At 40.3% G+C, this 18,021-nt stretch overlaps 1 protein-coding gene across 1 annotated transcript in view; it reads left to right on the top strand.

The window, feature by feature from the left end:
- The first annotated feature begins 12,521 nt into the window (after window positions 1-12,521).
- The window catches only part of atp6v1ba (ATPase, H+ transporting, lysosomal, V1 subunit B, member a), a 37,757-nt gene continuing 32,257 nt past the window's right edge, over window positions 12,522-18,021 (top strand). Inside the window, exon 1 of the mRNA XM_063191968.1 lies at window positions 12,522-12,704. Within this exon, the coding sequence (XP_063048038.1) occupies window positions 12,596-12,704 (109 nt within the window). The 5' untranslated portion in view covers window positions 12,522-12,595. The remainder of the gene's footprint in view (window positions 12,705-18,021) is intronic.

Raw genomic sequence — 18,021 nt, 5'->3', positions numbered from 1 at the left:
TATTTTCATATGAAAATACAGCTGAACGGCCATCATCATGCAGTTTTTCCAGCTTTCAAACACTTTAGCTCAATATTACAGACCCTCCTCGATATACTTTCAGTATAAAAACTATATGTTTATATTATATTATTTTTCAGTATTTTAGATTTTATTACGAGATGCGCCGCTTTATGCGATTTGGCAATCTGGCGTCAATTCAAATGACGGCCGTCCGAGATTGGATGGCTACAAACACAACCATTCTGTTTCTACAACCAATATACACTAAATATGTCAACTTTCAACCCTCTTCGATCTATTTTCATGGTCAACAGCACATGTGTATGACTATTTAGGCTATTTTTAGATCATGTTGTTTTATTAAGCTTATGAGATGGTGTTCAACTGTGATGAGTTCTGCCATGGTCCTAAATAGCAAACACAACTGTCCAGCCGATGTCTACACGCTACATATTAAACATGTAAACTGTCTTCGGTGTGTTTTCAGAGTCAAACCATATGTTGGTATCCAACTCTTATTTCCTGGAACAACTTACAGCGACAGCTCTGCGTAACAGCGCATCGTGAAGGAAGCGCAGCATGGAACAATTGGTTACTCATTTTGCGTGTCAGCTTTGGCAAAGCAGTCAAGGACTGTTACTACTCCACGTTGTCCTTCATAAAAATGTGCGCGAAGACGTTGAGTTGAATGCTAACTTCCAATAATAGCCTACCAACGTGGTGTTTGTAGCACTTCAATTCCGGTCAAAGTCGGTGATGCCTGGCGCGTCTTACCTGTGCCAAATTGGGAGGGGAAACTTCCTAGAGCTCCATTCATGTCCTGTCTGCTATCGCGGACACGTCTCCGGTTATCCGTACACATCTTTGGCATGGTTTAGTTCAAACATTATTAGCTAGTGTAGTCCATTACAGTTATACCGCTTGAAACCGCTTGAAAACAGGACATTTGGGTGAACGACATTTGTTGTCGTCACATGATCATTGTTCAACTTTGACCCTGGATGGATGGATGGATAGACCAAGGATAGATAGATAGATGGATAGAGAGATCGATAGATAGATAGATAGGCCTAAATATATAGATATATAGATAGATAGGCCAAGATAATATCGGATTTTATCACATTTTTATCATTTAATCCACATCAAAGGCACTCTATGGGAATACTGAACAATTAATTATCCATAAATGATATACCATTTGAAAGTGTGTTTTCTCTACTTTAATATGAAAGTAACTTGTAATTGACACTTTTCATTTCTTTTCAAGTTATTTGACATTGTTTAGAATATGACAAAAATGTCAATTTTTCCTTAGAATTCCTGGTAGGATTCCGGCCTATTCAAAAAAAATTCTGGTAGCTAGAGGGTTAATCTAGGTCTGTGCACTGGCCACGCAAAAATTCAATATGGCGGCCATTTTTCAAGATGGCTGCCACTGCTACTGAATGGTTACTGTAAAACTCATTAACTTTGGTATACAAACATGAAATCCTTTTTTAATGTGATACCGTCCCATTTTTGGAAATAAGCTTATTTTACACCTCCAATTAAATGATTGACTTTTACATTTCTCCTGTACTTTCAACTGTTCTCTGAGTATGGCAATGCAAATTTTACCTGCAGTTAACATTGAGTCCTATGAGACCAGTTAGCCGCCACTGGTCTCATAGGACTCAATGTTAATTGCTAGCTTGGAGGTAAAATTTGCAATGCCATACTCAGAGAACAGTTGAAAGTACAGGTGAAAGGTAAAACTCAACCATTTAACTCAAGGAGAGGTGTAAAATAAGCGTATGTCCAAAAATGGGTCAGTATCACTTTAAATAAGAGGAGTTTCCAAGGATTAAAATAAGTGAGTTTGTCTATAAAATGTAGGTAGCCTATAGGGAAAACCACCCACAGCCTGCCCTTTTCGTGTTTCACTCTTGGTCATAGGCCTACAGTAGCCTATAGTCGTGTAAGTTAGGCCTACTTTATGCTCTTACCAAATCTTGAAGGTGCACCATGTAAGATTGTGGCCAGAATAGGTATTGCAACTATGCTGCTCACTGAAACTGTGCTGCCTATATTGCCAAATTAGATCTTTTCATGAATATCAATACATAATAAACCAATATTTACTAGTATGACAAACGGACAGTTTTGCAGCTAAAAAAAAAAAAATCATATTTCTGGAAATTCAAAATGGCTGACCATAGAGAAGATCCCTCTTTTGATGTATAGTCTAGAGGATATGTCGAAAAGATGTTCACTTCCGGAAGAAAGCACGAAAATTGGTATATAGGGGGTTTTGGGGATGCTGATTCCAATTAGAAGCGGCTCCACGCTCGCAAATGAAGGGATCTACTTCAAAAACACGAAATCCAAGATGGCCGCCATTGCAAAAACCTGTATTTGTTTTGAGCCATAACTTTGGATCTGGTTGTTATATGAGCATGATCTTGGTGTCAAAATGTAGGTTTTGTGGCCCAATAATTTCATTTAAAGGCAATATAAGCCTCTAACTAAAGATATGACAAAGATATAGGGTGCAACAATTGCAGCAATCACATTGACGCATTTGTGTGAACTGTGCTGATTTAAGAAAGCGAGGCATGATGATTTATGTTAGGCTTGGTGTATCCTATTCTAAGGTACTAGGGATTTGTAAGTATGTATTCATGTTCCTGGACTCAAATACAGTGTTGCCAATTTGGCGACTTTGTCGCTAGATTTAGCGACTTTTGGACCTGGCAACAAAAAAACCCACATCTGGCGACTTTGGCGACTTTTTGGTGAATCTGGCTACTTTGAAAAACTCTCCTTTTCAGTGACAAAATCATTGTTTTTCAACATAATTGTAACTCTGCGTAGCCGTGCACACATCTTTTCTAGAGATTTGCGCTGCATGCGTGATGCTGTGACGTCATACGTAACGTCATCTGGTGACTTCTAGCGACTTTTCAGAGAGCCAATAGCGACTTCTGCTGAATTTGTTTTGGCAACACTGCTCAAATAAGCCTTTACATCTTGCATGTTTCAACACATTCAAACACAAAGCGTGTCCTGCATGTCCTGTGCGATATACCCCCGCAGGGAATAAAAGTACTGATCTGAATGTACGCATCATGGGATATCATTCAACTTGATTTGTTCAGCTATACACAAATATGGCTGCATAAAGCCTATGTGATATTTAGCACCCAACTTGCAACTTTGAGTTTATGAATTTAGGATCATGAGTATCAACTTCTTTTTCAATCAAGCCATATTCTGTTATAATAATAATAATTGTATTTGTATAGCACTGTGTCATACAAGGCATGTAACTCAAAGTGCTTAACAAATGGGAAAAAACATTGTTAGAGATAGATTTAAAAGGAGAGGTATAGAGGAGAGGCAGAAAAAGCAGGAAGGCAGAGGAAGAAGAGATAGACAGAGAATGTAGAGTCATAAGGTCAACGTAGGTTAGGACCAGGATTCTTAGATGTGTAAGGTCCATAGTGGCTGGGCCTATCATAAGTCATAGATAGTCACACAGAGATTGGGCGCTCAGGTGCGGCCCCTGGTGGCATCAGGGGTGAGGAAAAACTCCCTTTCGCTTGATTCATAGTTTGTGAGGGGAAAAAAAAAGCTCAGTGAGGTCTGAGAAAAAAAGACCCCCTGTAGTCAGGAAGAAACCTCAGGCAGAGGTTCACTCATAAAATCACAAAAAAAGTTATTTCTGGAAGAAAATAAATCAATAATAATAATAATAATAATAGGACTGCATTTCCGGAGAGACAATGCTATTAGTATGCTTGCGGCTTATGCACACACACACACACACAGAAACACGAGGGAAAGAGATAGAGGTCTGAGTGTGTGTGTGTGTGTGTGTGTGTGTGTGTGTGTGTCTCTGTGTGTGTGTGTGTGTGTCTGTCTGTCTGTGCGAGAGAGAGAGAGAGAGAGAGAGAGAGAGAGAGAGAGAGAGAGAGAGAGATGTGTGTGTGTGTGTGTGTGAGAGAGAGAGAGAGAGAGAGAGAGAGGGAGAGGTGTGTGTGTGTGTGTACGTGTGTGCATGTATGGATATGCTTCAGGTGCCTTTCAGCAATGGGTGGGTAGGAAGAGGTAAGTGTGGGATTCGAACCTACAACCCTCTGACAGACCAACACCCTACCCACTGCCACTTACTGTATAAAGTGGTCACAGCAGCATATTAGGCCACGGTTTCCCAGGCGACAGCAGAGTTCCAAAGTTCTACAAGGCTGCATGTGTGTGTGTGTGTGTGTGTGTGTGTGTGTGTGTGTGTGTGTGTGTGTGTGTGTGTGTGTGTGTCTCTTCACACAGTTTGTATTCAGAGCCAAGACCTCTCTGACAATGCCTTTACCTTAAAAACCCCAGGACAGGTCACCTCTCACTCTAACTGCCACAGTTTGTGACATCATCTTGACCATTCTACCATTCATTTCAATGAGGGGGAAAACAGAGAGAAAACTGAGGAAAAACAAGTCTGGTGAACAAATGAAAGGGGGTAGGCCAGCGAAAGATACACCACCCTGGGCCCTTTTCGAGCCGTTCCTTTTGGCACTCGAACCGTGTCTCTATCTCGAATGCTGCAACGATTCAAAGCCGCCATACTAATGAATGGCGATTCCCATAGGCCGAGGTGAATGGAAAAATGTAGAATAATAATAAACTCTTGATGAACAATTAGTATGCTTTCCCGCAAGCATACTAAATAAACTGTTGGAGAACAATTAGTATGATTGCTGGGGGCAAGCAGATGCATTTGGCAAGCATACTAAATAATACTATAGGACTATTTCATACATGGTAGACAGACACAATCATCTGCTGTTATGAGGACATCTCTGTCATCTGGGAACTGTCCATTTGTTACCAGCGTAGTTATCTGCATTTGCCAGAAATGCCTGCCAATCTGGTAACAAATGAACAGTTCCCAGATTTGGACTACACTACCAAAGATGCAGTTTCCAAAGATGTATTCCAACTAGAGGTTAAGTGCAGCTGTACTAGTACTTGTACAAATAGACCTGCCAGATCTCGGTGCAAGTGCATGGAGGCAGAGTTAAAGTGCACACGTCTGTGCAAGTGCACATGCCATTTCTAAGACTGACCACTGACTGCTTTTGCATCTGTCATAGTTATTGTAGAGTGGATTATTAAGTGTTAGCCCTATGGTCTTCTGTTTGCTTTTTGAATGCAGGAAAAAATGATGTTCCCCATAGTATTCATCATCATCATCATCATCATCATCATCATCATCATTATTATTATTATTATTGATTTACTTTCTTCCAGATATAAAGTTTTTAAGTTGTGAATACAATGATGGACTGACTGAAAAAAAGCTGGTACTCATGATCCTAAATTCATAAATAGGCTTTATGCAGCCATATTTGTGTATAGGTATCCTAAGTATCTGTGTGCTTCAGGGATATTCTGAACAAATCAAGTTAAGTGATAACCCAGGCTTTATTTACAATAACTTGTAACAATAAGTTATGTTTCATTGCAACTTTGAGGGCATTTCCACCTTTTATCTTAAAAAAGCCCGGATTTAGCTGTCCATTGGCTAAAAGTGTGTTTATTACATAGTGTGTCGTTAACCTGGTAACCAAATACTTCGCTCACCGGTTTCTCCTCTTCATGCTGAATCCATACATATCTCATATGTTAAATTTGGTTTAACTAATCAAAAGTAATAACAGTTTATATATTTTAGAGCGCCCCCCGCAGGCCATTTTGTTATCTGTGTGTTTGACACTCGAACTCAAATTGTTCTATAGACCCTAAACTTCAACTTCGAAGTGAAAACAAAACTTTAACACCAATTTGAAATGACTGAGCCTAATATGACCCCACTAAAAGGATCTACAAGTATAAAAATATAGCTATCGCAATTGCGGCCATCTTCAATTTCTCAACTTTGAGGTGAATCCTTAATATTTTGAAGCTCAAATGGCTTACTCATGACTTCAGCGATAACCAAAACCTACAATTAGTCGTCAAGATCAATATTCTAGTGCATATTCATCCAAAGTTGTGGATAACTATAAATTTGGCCATCGGAGATGTCGGCCATCTTGGATTTCTCGATTTTCAGTGTGGTACCTAGGTTTTGCAAAGCTAAATGGCTCATAAATTAATTCAGCAATCCCAAGAACCCACATTTAGTCGCAGAGGTCAGGATTATATGACATATGCAACCTAAGTAATGAAGAATTGTTAATTTGGCGGCCATCTTGGATTTGTCCATTTTGAGGGTGATCCCTTGATTTTTGAGCTTGGAGCCGCTTCTTATCGTAATCAGCATACCTGAAAACCTTTGTTTACAAATTGTCATGCTTTCTTCCGGAAGTGAACATCTTTGCCAAAAATCCTGACATATCCTCTAGACTAGTATGTAAAATGCCATTTTCCCTATCATAATAAATAGCCTACTTAGAAAGTATTTGTTAAAAAGGTACCATTTGTGATAGGGCATTGTGAATTCTGGAAATGGACTACTAAAATATTACACAGTGGACCTTTATATTGCTACAATTATAATTTCTTTTCAACACCGAGGCTAGGCTACAATATTCAGGCACTAGTTCTTATGAAGAACAATCTCTTTAGTTAGGGAAAGATATGGATATTTTGGAAAATCTGTGAACTAATTTATTACCAATAGATTTTTTTACCATGTGTTCTTACAGGTGTCTGGACACACCTCACAATTTATCCACGGCCAAATCCAATGGGAATTTCCATGACGCCCCGTCAAAGTTGGGGTGCACAGAAGGCCTATGTAAAAATTGGAACACTGCAGATTGGGGGGAAAGGATGCATAATGGGTCATAACTTCTGAGGTAAACTACATACAGAGACAAATGAACACATTTTTCCATACATTACTGACCCAGTGAATTCAATTGAGGGGTATTTTTGGACATTCGACCACATTTGAACCCCGTTTTTGGTCAAAAACGGCAAAAAAATGGCCTTAAATGTGTAGAAATATTCATTTTTTTTAATCATATTTCCAAGTTGTGTCCATTATAACCACTTGCTCTTCATTTCTCATTTACAGTATGACAATATACTGTATATAGTCTGGGTTTGATTATTCTATTGGTATTAAGCTGAAATAATAACCCAAAGTTTACCATTTTTAACCCTTTAATGCCCTACACTGGAACCCAGACAAAAGGTTGCAGAAGGGGCCATAACTTCTGAAGTAAATTACATACAGAGACAAATTAACACATTTGTCCATACAATAGTGGCCCAGTGAATACAATTGAGTGGTTGTTTTGGACATTTGACCACATTTAAACTGCGTTTTGGTAAAAAAAACGGCAAAAAAATGGCTTTAAAAGTGTAGAAATTCAGTCATATTTTCACGTTTTATTTCGTTCGTTTTCACCTCTAGCTCTTTATTTCTCATTTAAAGGATGACAATATACAGAATAAGGTATGGATTTGATTATTTTAATGGTATTAAGCTGAAATTATACCCCAAAGTTTACATTTTTAACCCTTTAATGGCCTAGACTGGAGCCCGGAAAATGATAAAATTTGTCAGAATGTGGGATAAGTTTGAAGGTAAACCACATACAAACACAAATGAGCATATTTTCCCATACAATACTGACCCAAGAAATGAAATGGAGTGGTTGGTTTTGACATTCGATCACATTTAAACTGAATTCCAGGACAAAACAGCCTAAAATGTGTTGAAAATCAACCGTCTTTTCATTCGTTCAAATTAAAAAATTCATCAATGTAAGTCCACTTTATAGGCCTACTCTATTTTGGCTTTTCAGGTTTGATGCAAAAGATTCACTAAAGTGAGATTTTGTTTCAGATTAATACCCAATACAATAACCAAATTGATTTGGTACATGATAAATTAAGAGGTGGTAAAAAAAGTACACAATAACATTGGAAACAATGAAAGGGTGGTGATTTTTTTGGACACATTTTAGGCCATTTATTGCAAGTGTTGCCAAAAGTGAAAAAAAAAACCACTTCATGTTCTTTCTTGGGTCAGCATTGTATGGAAAATCTGTGTTCATCTGTGCCAAGGGCCCAAAAATGGGGTTAGTGCCAGGCAAATTCTCACTGCGTAGGCCTATATATTTTCGAAACCTGTGTGTCTCTGGAGTATAGTTGTCTGATAGCAAGTTAGACATCATAGCTGTTGGATTTCATGTTTGTACATCCTCTCAAGAACCTGTCCCTGAGGGGGATTTTCTGAAAAGTGACTTTTTGTCTACCCACTAACAACAGGCCACAGAACCTTCCAAGCATCACTTTATCATTACTTACATTGTCCTTGATATTGACAGACATAGATAGAGGAAGGCATTATATGTAAATTGTATAGCCTATAAACCATGGCCGACAATTGGTTTTACAATTGAGAGCCTATTTTCTAATAATAAAAAAAAATCTCAACTAGTAGAATCATGCTGTCAATCCATAGTGTTGTGAATGTTTCACCAGGGAGAACCTTTCACCAGGGAGTTGAATTATATGAAAAATGCCATACTATGGGTATACATTAGAAATAGTTTTACTTTTCTGTAAGTAAGCACAACCTAATAAATGCATCAGATTTAATATTTTTGAATTAAATGAAATTAACTTCTCTACCATTGCACTGCAATGAAAAAGGTACATAAGAAATTCATTTATAGCATAATGAGACATGTGCCTTTAATTCCTAACAGCAATCTGCTGTTACAGGGCTCATCATGTGACCGGTAGGCACCAATACTCACGAACGGCGTGTCGTTTTCCATGTGCTTTACGCCCTTTTGTGGGGGAAAACAACCAATGCAAGTCAATTGGTAGTGTTGGGGTGTAGCCTCTTACTGCAGATGGGGTCGCCGGCGACCTGATTCACTTACTGAAAATGCTTAAATACATCAAAACAACATTGCTATGACATTACAGAGAGCCATAGCGCTGCACTAAGGGGTTAATAAACGAAAGATAAGGACCTGTAGACTAGCATTGTTCACATGCAACATGCCGAAAACGCGCTGTGTTGCCGGCTGTTCAAATAATATTGCCAAACAGAGGTGGAGAAGCATGGACTGTGTTCATTTAGGCTAGCTGATGTAGTATGTAAGTTGATGAGACATTTGGTTTGATTTCCCCCATAAAGGGGCGTAATGCACATTTACGAGCAAAGTACCTGGATGGCCATTCATGCCTATAGGCAACATTTGGTGTTTTCAGGTACTCTTGGAGGGGGCAGCTTTTATTGTTTTTGGCATCGTGGCCAGTTTCCTTTCTCCTTGCACAGGCGTCCATGCCCAGACGGATCTGCACTATATGGTGTAGTCTCTTCAGCTCATGAAGCTGCTTGGAGTGTGGCTGCTAGCCGGTTTCTTGCCAGACTGCTGGCTTTGCTACTTGTGCAGCCACCATGTCGTCCGTAATCTGCCCTGATTGGCAGTCATCTAGTTGATGTGAATTTAGTGTCCAGTCCACATGTTTGTTCACTCACTGCTTCATGAAGCAGCTTTTTATGTCTTGGGAAGTCACATTAGATATTTCTGTCCACCTTTTTTGCCAAGCATCCAACCCCACCTTTATAAGACCATGCAGATCTCATAGTGATCATGCAAATATCTGCGGAATTGCAAACACAACTATTAACTGCTGGGGGTGGGGTTGTGGCTTGACCTGGTAAACTGGATCACAGAATACCATCTCAGTTTGTCAGACTGGGGGAACTAACATCAGAGTGTGTGGTCAGTAGTGCTCAGGACCACTGACTGCCTTGGCTGTGCCCAGGACAAAGCCATCAGAAAGGGCCCCCAACTCAATACATTCAATGTAATGGAGACTGAATTCTGGGCCCCATCTCTCTCTGGGCCCAGGACAGTTGACCCCTCTTGTCAGCTTCCATGCTGGTGCACCACAGGAAACCGCATTTCCCCAGTAGCATTTACCCTATTCTGTACTCCACCGAATTCATCTACAGCTCAGAGCACTTTGTTGGTGGGTGCCAGGCTAACCAGATACAGCTGAGGTCCAAGGGAGATGGGCTAGGTTTGAGTATTTCAGAAACACATACATTAGTAGCCTGATTATCATCGACTTTCAAATCTCTTCGAGACTTGGTCTGACCAAGAGCATAACAATTATCATTTCCCAATTAGCATTTCCCAAATGGCCTCCCTTGATTTGCGGGAACTCAGAAAGTACTTGCATTGACTCCTGACCTGACTAGTAGCAACGCTGAAGCTGTTGCGTCACTAGGAGGGCACGGCCTGGCTAATACATTAGAGCATCTCTGAATGCACAGCATGTCGAACCTTGTGCTGATGGGCTACATTTGCAGAAAACCACACCAGATGCCTCTACAGTCAGCTAAGAACAGGAAAATGAGGCTATAACTCACACAGGCTCACTAACATTGGTCAATATAAGATTGGACAATTACTGTAGCTGCTGCTTTTTTATCCAAACACACATATTGGTGACAGTCCTTGGAGCAATGTGGGTTTAGGTGCCTTGCTCAAGGACACTTCAGTCATGAAGGATAGGGAGAGGTAAGGATGGGATTTGAACCTGCAACTTGGTGAACTTCAATCCAACTCCCTAACCATTACACCACAGATGTAAAAAAGTTATTTTTAGGTGACCATGAAATCCAAAGTTAACCATGGTTTATTGAGCATGGTTTGTGACTATGGTTAAAACATATACCAAACCATGGACAAACCATGTTGAAAAAAAACCCCCATGAAAAACATGAGTAACCATGATCCAGTTTTCATGGTTACCCAAAAAAACACGCATAAGCCATTGTAATAAGTTAAAGCAGTTCTGTAAGCAAAAGGGGGTCCAACATAGCACTAGCAAGGTGTACCTAATTAAGTGGTCGTAGAGTGTATACCTAGATACATTTTTTTTTTTTTTTAATCTCCAACAAAAGCTATTATTAGCAGTGATGCAATTATGTATGATTTGATAAGGCATGAATTGCCATATTATATCATTTTATTTTGAAACATACATAAAAATGACAAACTGGATGGTGTGACTATCAGGTCAAATGTTTATATATTCAAACCACTGTAGAAAGCTGGAATAACAGCCAGAAGTGGTCTAAGCGAAACTGAGGCGGTTTTCTTTTTTTTCTTTCTTCAAATGGCATATTTACCAAAGAGGGTGATCCAAATAGCTATTCCGATATACAGATATATACTTCAGATATACACAGCTCTCAGGAAAAAAAACATAGAGGAAATTTACCACAGCCCTCCCCAACTGCTACCAGTGACCAGCACCCGCCCACCCAATTGCACCTCCACCACACTGACGTCTATGACAGTTTGATCATTTAAAATTTGATCAAAAGAAAAAAAAAACACTCCGTTTAATTTCTTGGGTCAGTATTGTATGGGAAAATATGCTCATTTGTGTTTGTATGTGGTTTACCTTCGAACTTATCCCACATTCTGACAAATTGTATCATTTTCCGGGCTCCAGTCTAGGACATTAAAGGGTTAAAAATGTAAACTTTGGGGTATAATTTCAGCTTAATACCATTAAAATAATCAAATCCATACCTTATTCTGTATATTGTCATCCTTTAAATGAGAAATAAAGAGCTAGAGGTGAAAACGAACGAAATAAAACGTGAAAATATGACTGAATTTCTACACTTTTAAAGCCATTTATTTGCCGTTTTTTTGACCAAAAGCGCAGTTTAAATGTGGTCAAATGTCCAAAACAACCACTCAATTGTATTCACTGGGCCACTATTGTATGGACAAATGTGTTAATTTGTCTCTGTATGTAATTTACTTCAGAAGTTATGGCCCCTTCTGCAACCTTTTGTCTGGGTTCCAGTGTAGGGCATTAAAGGGTTAAAAATGGTAAACTTTGGGTTATTATTTCAGCTTAATACCAATAGAATAATCAAACCCAGACTATATACAGTATATTGTCATACTGTAAATGAGAAATGAAGAGCAAGTGGTTATAATGGACACAACTTGGAAATATGATTAAAAAAATGAACATTTCTACCCATTTAAGGCAATTTTTTGCCGTTTTTGACCAAAAACAGGGTTCAAATGTGGTCGAATGTCCAAAAATACCCCTCAATTGAATTCACTGGGTCAGTAATGTATGTAAAAATGTGTTCATTTGTCTCTGTATGTAGTTTACTTCAGAAGTTATGACCCATTATGCATCCTTTCCCCCCAATCTGCAGTGTTCCAATTTTTACATAGGCCTTCTGTGCACCCCAACTTTGACGGGGCGTCACGGAAATTCCCATAGTATATGGCCGTGGATAAATTGTGAGGTGTGTCCAGACACCTGTAAGAACACATGGTAAAAAAATCTATTGGTAATAAATTAGTTCACAGATTTTCCAAAATATCCATATCTTTCCCTAACTACTTGGGCAATGTTGACACACCGTTCATTCTCACTCCGCGTGCGCGTCACACGTTGACTGGGAGCGCGCACGTCCTCGCGTGTCGTCACTCCATAAACTTCCGTTTTACCTGTCATATGACTTCTGAGTGTCAATTCTTTTGAACACATCGGGTACCTTTCCTGAGCAATCTACCGTATTCGTTTCACAATGGCAACAATGCTGCAGAATCGTCCTGTGGACCTCAATGGCCCTGAAGCTGCAGCAAGACAACACGCCCAAGCAGTAACCAGAAACTACATCTCTCAACCGAGGCTGAGTATGTATCTTGTCAAATGGAATTAGCTTCTGTCGCAATACCTGCAGTAGTGTTATTGATGAAGTAGCCGATGCTACACCACTGTTTGCTTAGCAGCTGTTTGAATGCAAATGCTTTAATAGTAATTCTACTGCCCAAGCCCAGATGTGGGGATAGTTGACGCCATATGGATGCATCGGCTATCAATTTATCTGTTAAACCGTGTAGGTTACGTACATCAACATAAGGCGGAGAGCTAGCAGGTTTATCCATGGCATTGTAACTCATCACCGTGTCGGTTTTAAGCCGCTGAATCCATCTATGATGAATGCAACGCTACATCAACGCCTGAAATGAGTTATTGTAGACATTTACGGAATATCATGCGTAATCTAGTGAAGGTAATATCTGACGGCCATGATAATGCTTGAGCTCAGGGACTTGTCATCAGCTGACAAGGTTATGGGCTAGCCTAGCTTAACACAGCTAGCTCGCTAGTCTGCTGGTAGAGATTGAAGCAGACGATACCTTATTTCAAATTTCTGCCAGCTTATGGCACAACGACTTGCGCTTTGTTGTTCTGTTGATGTCAGTTATGTATGCCTTATTTGTTTTCGGTCCCTTTCAACAGGATGACAAATGTAGGCGTAGCTTACAGCTTTGCAAGCTACGGGCTGGCTATCCTAGCCATCTACAACAGTGGTGTAGTTTGCCAATGATGAACGTTAAAATCTGTGGGCAAGTTTGTCAGTGCACCCATTTTAAATGTGTCCCTATCTCTCTACCACGGTATTTTGGATGCTAGTAGCATAGGACGTCAATTGAAGCGTAACTGCTCTCTAGCTCGAGAGGATAGAAACAGATGGAGGATCATCCTCTCGTCATGTGACGTCGTCACGTGAAGAAGCAGCTGATTCTGAGACATGGTGCGCCATCAGAGCCTGTCAGCAAGTTCCTCTATTGTTGCTCTTGAAGGCTGGGCTTCTACCTTTTTGGTAGTCTGGATTTCTTGTCACGTGAGCCCTTACGTCCGTCAGTCATGTACAGTTCATAAATAGATAATTTAGTAACATGAGTCGTCTTGTGGGGGAGGGAAGGAATCAAGATTCTGGATGTGAGGCATTCCAGTCACTCACACCTTTCTCTCTCCTGACAGCAACTGGTCAAACCTTTTTAAAGTCAATTTTATATGTGCTGAGGCTGAATTACATAAAAAAATATTATTTTTTCTTTATTTGGGAGATGTGCACACATTTGAACATACAGCCTACTTTTCGGGAGAGAACCTAAAGTGGTGCCTGTGTGAGGAATGAATGGGAGCGAGGGGGCTCATTGGGCTCTAATGGGCTATTGGTACAGTAGTAGAATCTTTCAGTCCACCTTCAGTGCTAAACCATAACTGGAGATTCCTGGCCATGCAGTGATGAAGTGTAACGAAATTTATCCGCTTTGTGAAGATAAAGTAAGTGTGTGTGTGTGTGTGTGTGTGTGTGTGTGTGTGTGTGTGTGTGTGTGTGTGTGTGTGTGTGTGTGTGTGTGTGTGTGTGTGTGTGTGTGTGTGTCGTACTAATGGAAGTGCTGGTCATGGAAGTGATTCCCAATAATAATTTCTGGTGTGTAGGGCCTACTACACGCACCCCTTCCTGGCCAATGTTAAAGTGGCTCGCACAACCCTCAGCGTCACACGTACAAAGAGGCAAAGAGCGGAGATATTACAACAAGGATAAGATTGGTCTCTCACTCACGGTCTCGTCATCTTGTTGATGTTCTTGATGCACACGCACACACAGAAGCGCCCTCCGAGTCATTAACTCGGGCAGGCGGAGAGACGGCTGAATTTTTGTGTGCGTTGGTGCTGAAAAGGGGAAGCAGTTGGCTAAAAGCCTTTCAGCAAATGAAAGAAATGACTTAATGGAGGAATAGAAAGTCTCCACAGTGGCTGAGGGAGATGGGTAAGAGGTGTGGGCGCCCGTACGTTTGTGCGTGTGTGTGCATGTTTTCATGCTCGTGAGGGCATTTTCGTAATGTTGTAGTGTGCCCTACATGCTTGCTGTAAATGAAGGCATGCAGTACGGTCTCCATGTTCACATCCGAGCCATCAGAGGAAATAAAGCCACAAGTCCTGCTGTAATAATCTCTGTGCCCACACACACACACATAACACAGTTATGACAATAACAGACTAAGGCTGTTTTTTTGGCATGTGACCTCTTCATTGTTAATTTAACTCATTATGTAATGTAAATATGATTTATAATAACGAACATGTGTTTATAGGTATTCATTATTTTCCCTGAAAAACAATGACTTTTGTTCCTGTTTCTCAGTTACTGTGTGATGCCGTGGCCAAAGTTGCACTCAGTTTAGCAGTCAGGCATGGATAACGATTCTTGAGGGAAGTAATCATTACACAAGTCTTCCTTCATGTGAGGGTATGAGCATTGGAATGGTCAAACAGAGAGGCTTCACCATGCTTGTCTTAATTAGAAAACACTATGTGAGCTCTGCAAATGTTTGACAGGGGGGGCCTTTGCTGTCTTGCTGACAGACAAGAACATCATTCAAATCTCTGCATCTCTGCCTCGTTTACTTTCTCTCCTGGTGAAGAAACATCCTTGAGGAGAATGATGATGGTAATCAAATGGATAATTTCTTAGCCCGCTTCAAAACTGAGATTAAATGGAGAAGATGGCATTTATTTGGACGCCTTTTGTTCCCATCCTTATTAATTTGAAGGCGAAAAATGGTTGGGGAAAAAAAATAAAGGAATGAGATCTTACAAAGGCACGGCATTATATCACTACAATAAAGATCTGACACACTATGAATATGCAAGCAACAGCAGTGAGAATGTTTTTCCTCCCGCGAGCGACAAAAATAAGTAATGCCGCTAACACGGAGAGAGAGGGAGTGAGCAAGAGAGAGGGAGAGATGTGGCACAGTACTGTACAGCCTGAGCTCCACAATGACGTGCTTTCTATGGCGCCCTGAAGCCTTTTGTCTCTTAATCATGTCAGCCGCAACAAAAGCAATTAAATCAGTAGATGCCGGCTCATTGTTTTAGTTTTAAATAGACGTTTAAATGTGATGAACAGGCATTCAGTGCTGCAGCGTTATTTTCTGCCAGGAAACAATTAACCACAGTGACATGGTCGTAAACAAATCTTTCAGATGTCACAATGCAAAGAAATGTCTCTTTTTTTTGTTCAAAGAAAGAAAGGCAAAAATCTTATTTCTTCTTCCGTCGTCGTCTCTCCATCTTACCCCGTGGGTTGAATGAATGCATCTTGGCATTATTTGTCTGTCTGTCTGTCTGCTGCCACTGTGAAGATGAAATTATGCCAGTAGGCGTTATGGGCTCTTTGCCAACCTTTGCCATCCTGCCACATTCTTAGACATGGAGTGGCCTGGCCAGGACACTCGGAAGTTCCCAAAAACTACTACAGCAATGGTCCCCCACTTCTGTTGATGATGTCAGTATAACATGAGGGTAGTGTAGCATGATTTAGTTTACCATGCCACTAAATTGTGGCAAAAGCCTACAGCAGCTGATGCCGCTTCAGCCTCTGCAGCTGGCAGAATAACAGAATGACTCGGAGAATGGCATGGGCAGCTTGTAAGCTTATTTGTTGTTCAAAGTTATGACTTGAAACGGCAGTTTTTTGTGATGCTGCATGCAGAGGAGTCCTGTCATTAGCCATGAGTTTGAATTTGTGTTTATTGCTCTGGACGCACAAAGTCAATCAAGCAGATGTTAAATGCTTGCTGGAGCTTAAGGTGTTCCTTCCCTGTTTTCCCAGCTGTCGAGTTACAATTCATAAATTCAGTGTGTCGATGTAGCACAAAAGTGTGTGCGTGCGTGTGTGTGTGTGTGTGTGTGTTGTGTGGGCAGAGTAGGGGAGGATTCCTGCTGTCCTTGTGTGTCTGAATGAAGAGCCAGTCCTGTGTAATTGGTCTCCATCCATTTAAAGCTCGATAAAAGGTCTCTATGTCTGTATCGCTTTGCCAGTCGGCTGTTAGCCTGTTCCCTCTTTACACCTCTCTCTCTCTCTCTCTCTCTCTCTCTCTCTCTCTCTCTCTCTCTCTCTCTCACTCATACAAACATATACGTTCTCCACTTCCTCTATGGATTCTTGTCTTCTCGCCGATCCTGTGTTTTTAGGCTTTTATGCATTTTTAGGCCATTTATGATTTTCACACAGATTCATTTGCACCGTTTTTTAAAAGAGGAATAAATTGTAGGCCAATTATATCTCATTGACCGAAAAAGGAACATCACCAGCAGCAGAATAATTATGCTGATGAAAGAGGACGGTCTTAATATATTTCGCAGCAGACTGTTAATGCTTGCTTTATTAGCACGACTTTCTTCAGTCTGTCTTCATTATACCTCTCGGGGGGGTTATACCCTATATTTTAGCACATCGATGTGTGGGAGAAACAATGCAAAGCGAAACACCAGCTCTTTACATGTAAATTAATTTAAAAAAAAATGGTCAATTAAGAAATCATTAATGCCACCTAATTGTGATGAACCCATTAGCACTGACAGTGATAAGCCGGTGCTTTTTTTAGTCAGGCTGTTTGGCTGAATTTGGAGAGATGGATCTTCCCTGCTGTGAGGTTTTGAGTTAAAATGTAAGAAAATTCTGAAATTAGGCTTGGGGTTGGTGGTAATTCTTAAGAATACCTTTATTGTGGCCCTACCGTGGCCGATCTAGGGCACTTATCTACTACGTGGCCGACCTGGGTTCGATTCATGAATGGGTAACCTCCCCATGGCGGAACCAGGTTCGAGTCCGGCCAGAGCCAACCCTACCCCATATCTCTCTCCCACTCTGTTGCTGTCAACTCTTCACTATCCTGTTAATACATGCTCAAAAGCCCCAGAAAAAATAAGGGGGAATAATCCTTTTTAAGAAAAATAAATCCTGCGCTCGGGATTAGGGATGCAAATTATTGATTAATTCATCAGTCATTAGTTGATAGCCTTATCGATCGACTTACGATTAATTGATAAGCGGCGTTTTCCCCCCAAAATCTCAATGTTTCTCGAAAAAAAACTGCTAAATCTAAAAATTTTAATTAAAAATTGAGAATTTACCACATTTCAATTAATTCTATTTCAATTCTTTATTTTTTAATTCTGTAAGGTTATTTAAATATTCCCACTATTCACACCCCTCTTCACACACACTCTTCACATGCCCATTTCACCTGGGTCTCTTGTCAGTTGAATTGTCGATTAATTGCGATTAATGTTTTTTAATCGATTAACGCTTTGATCGATTAAAGTCGATTACCTACTCGGGATACCTTTTCATGGTGTTAAAGATGG

This window comes from Engraulis encrasicolus, chromosome 24 (assembly GCF_034702125.1).
Source record: "Engraulis encrasicolus isolate BLACKSEA-1 chromosome 24, IST_EnEncr_1.0, whole genome shotgun sequence".
Classification (NCBI taxonomy): Eukaryota; Metazoa; Chordata; class Actinopteri; order Clupeiformes; family Engraulidae; genus Engraulis; species Engraulis encrasicolus.
Note: the sequence above shows the minus strand (reverse complement) of the source record. Positions and strands in the feature narration are given on the sequence as shown.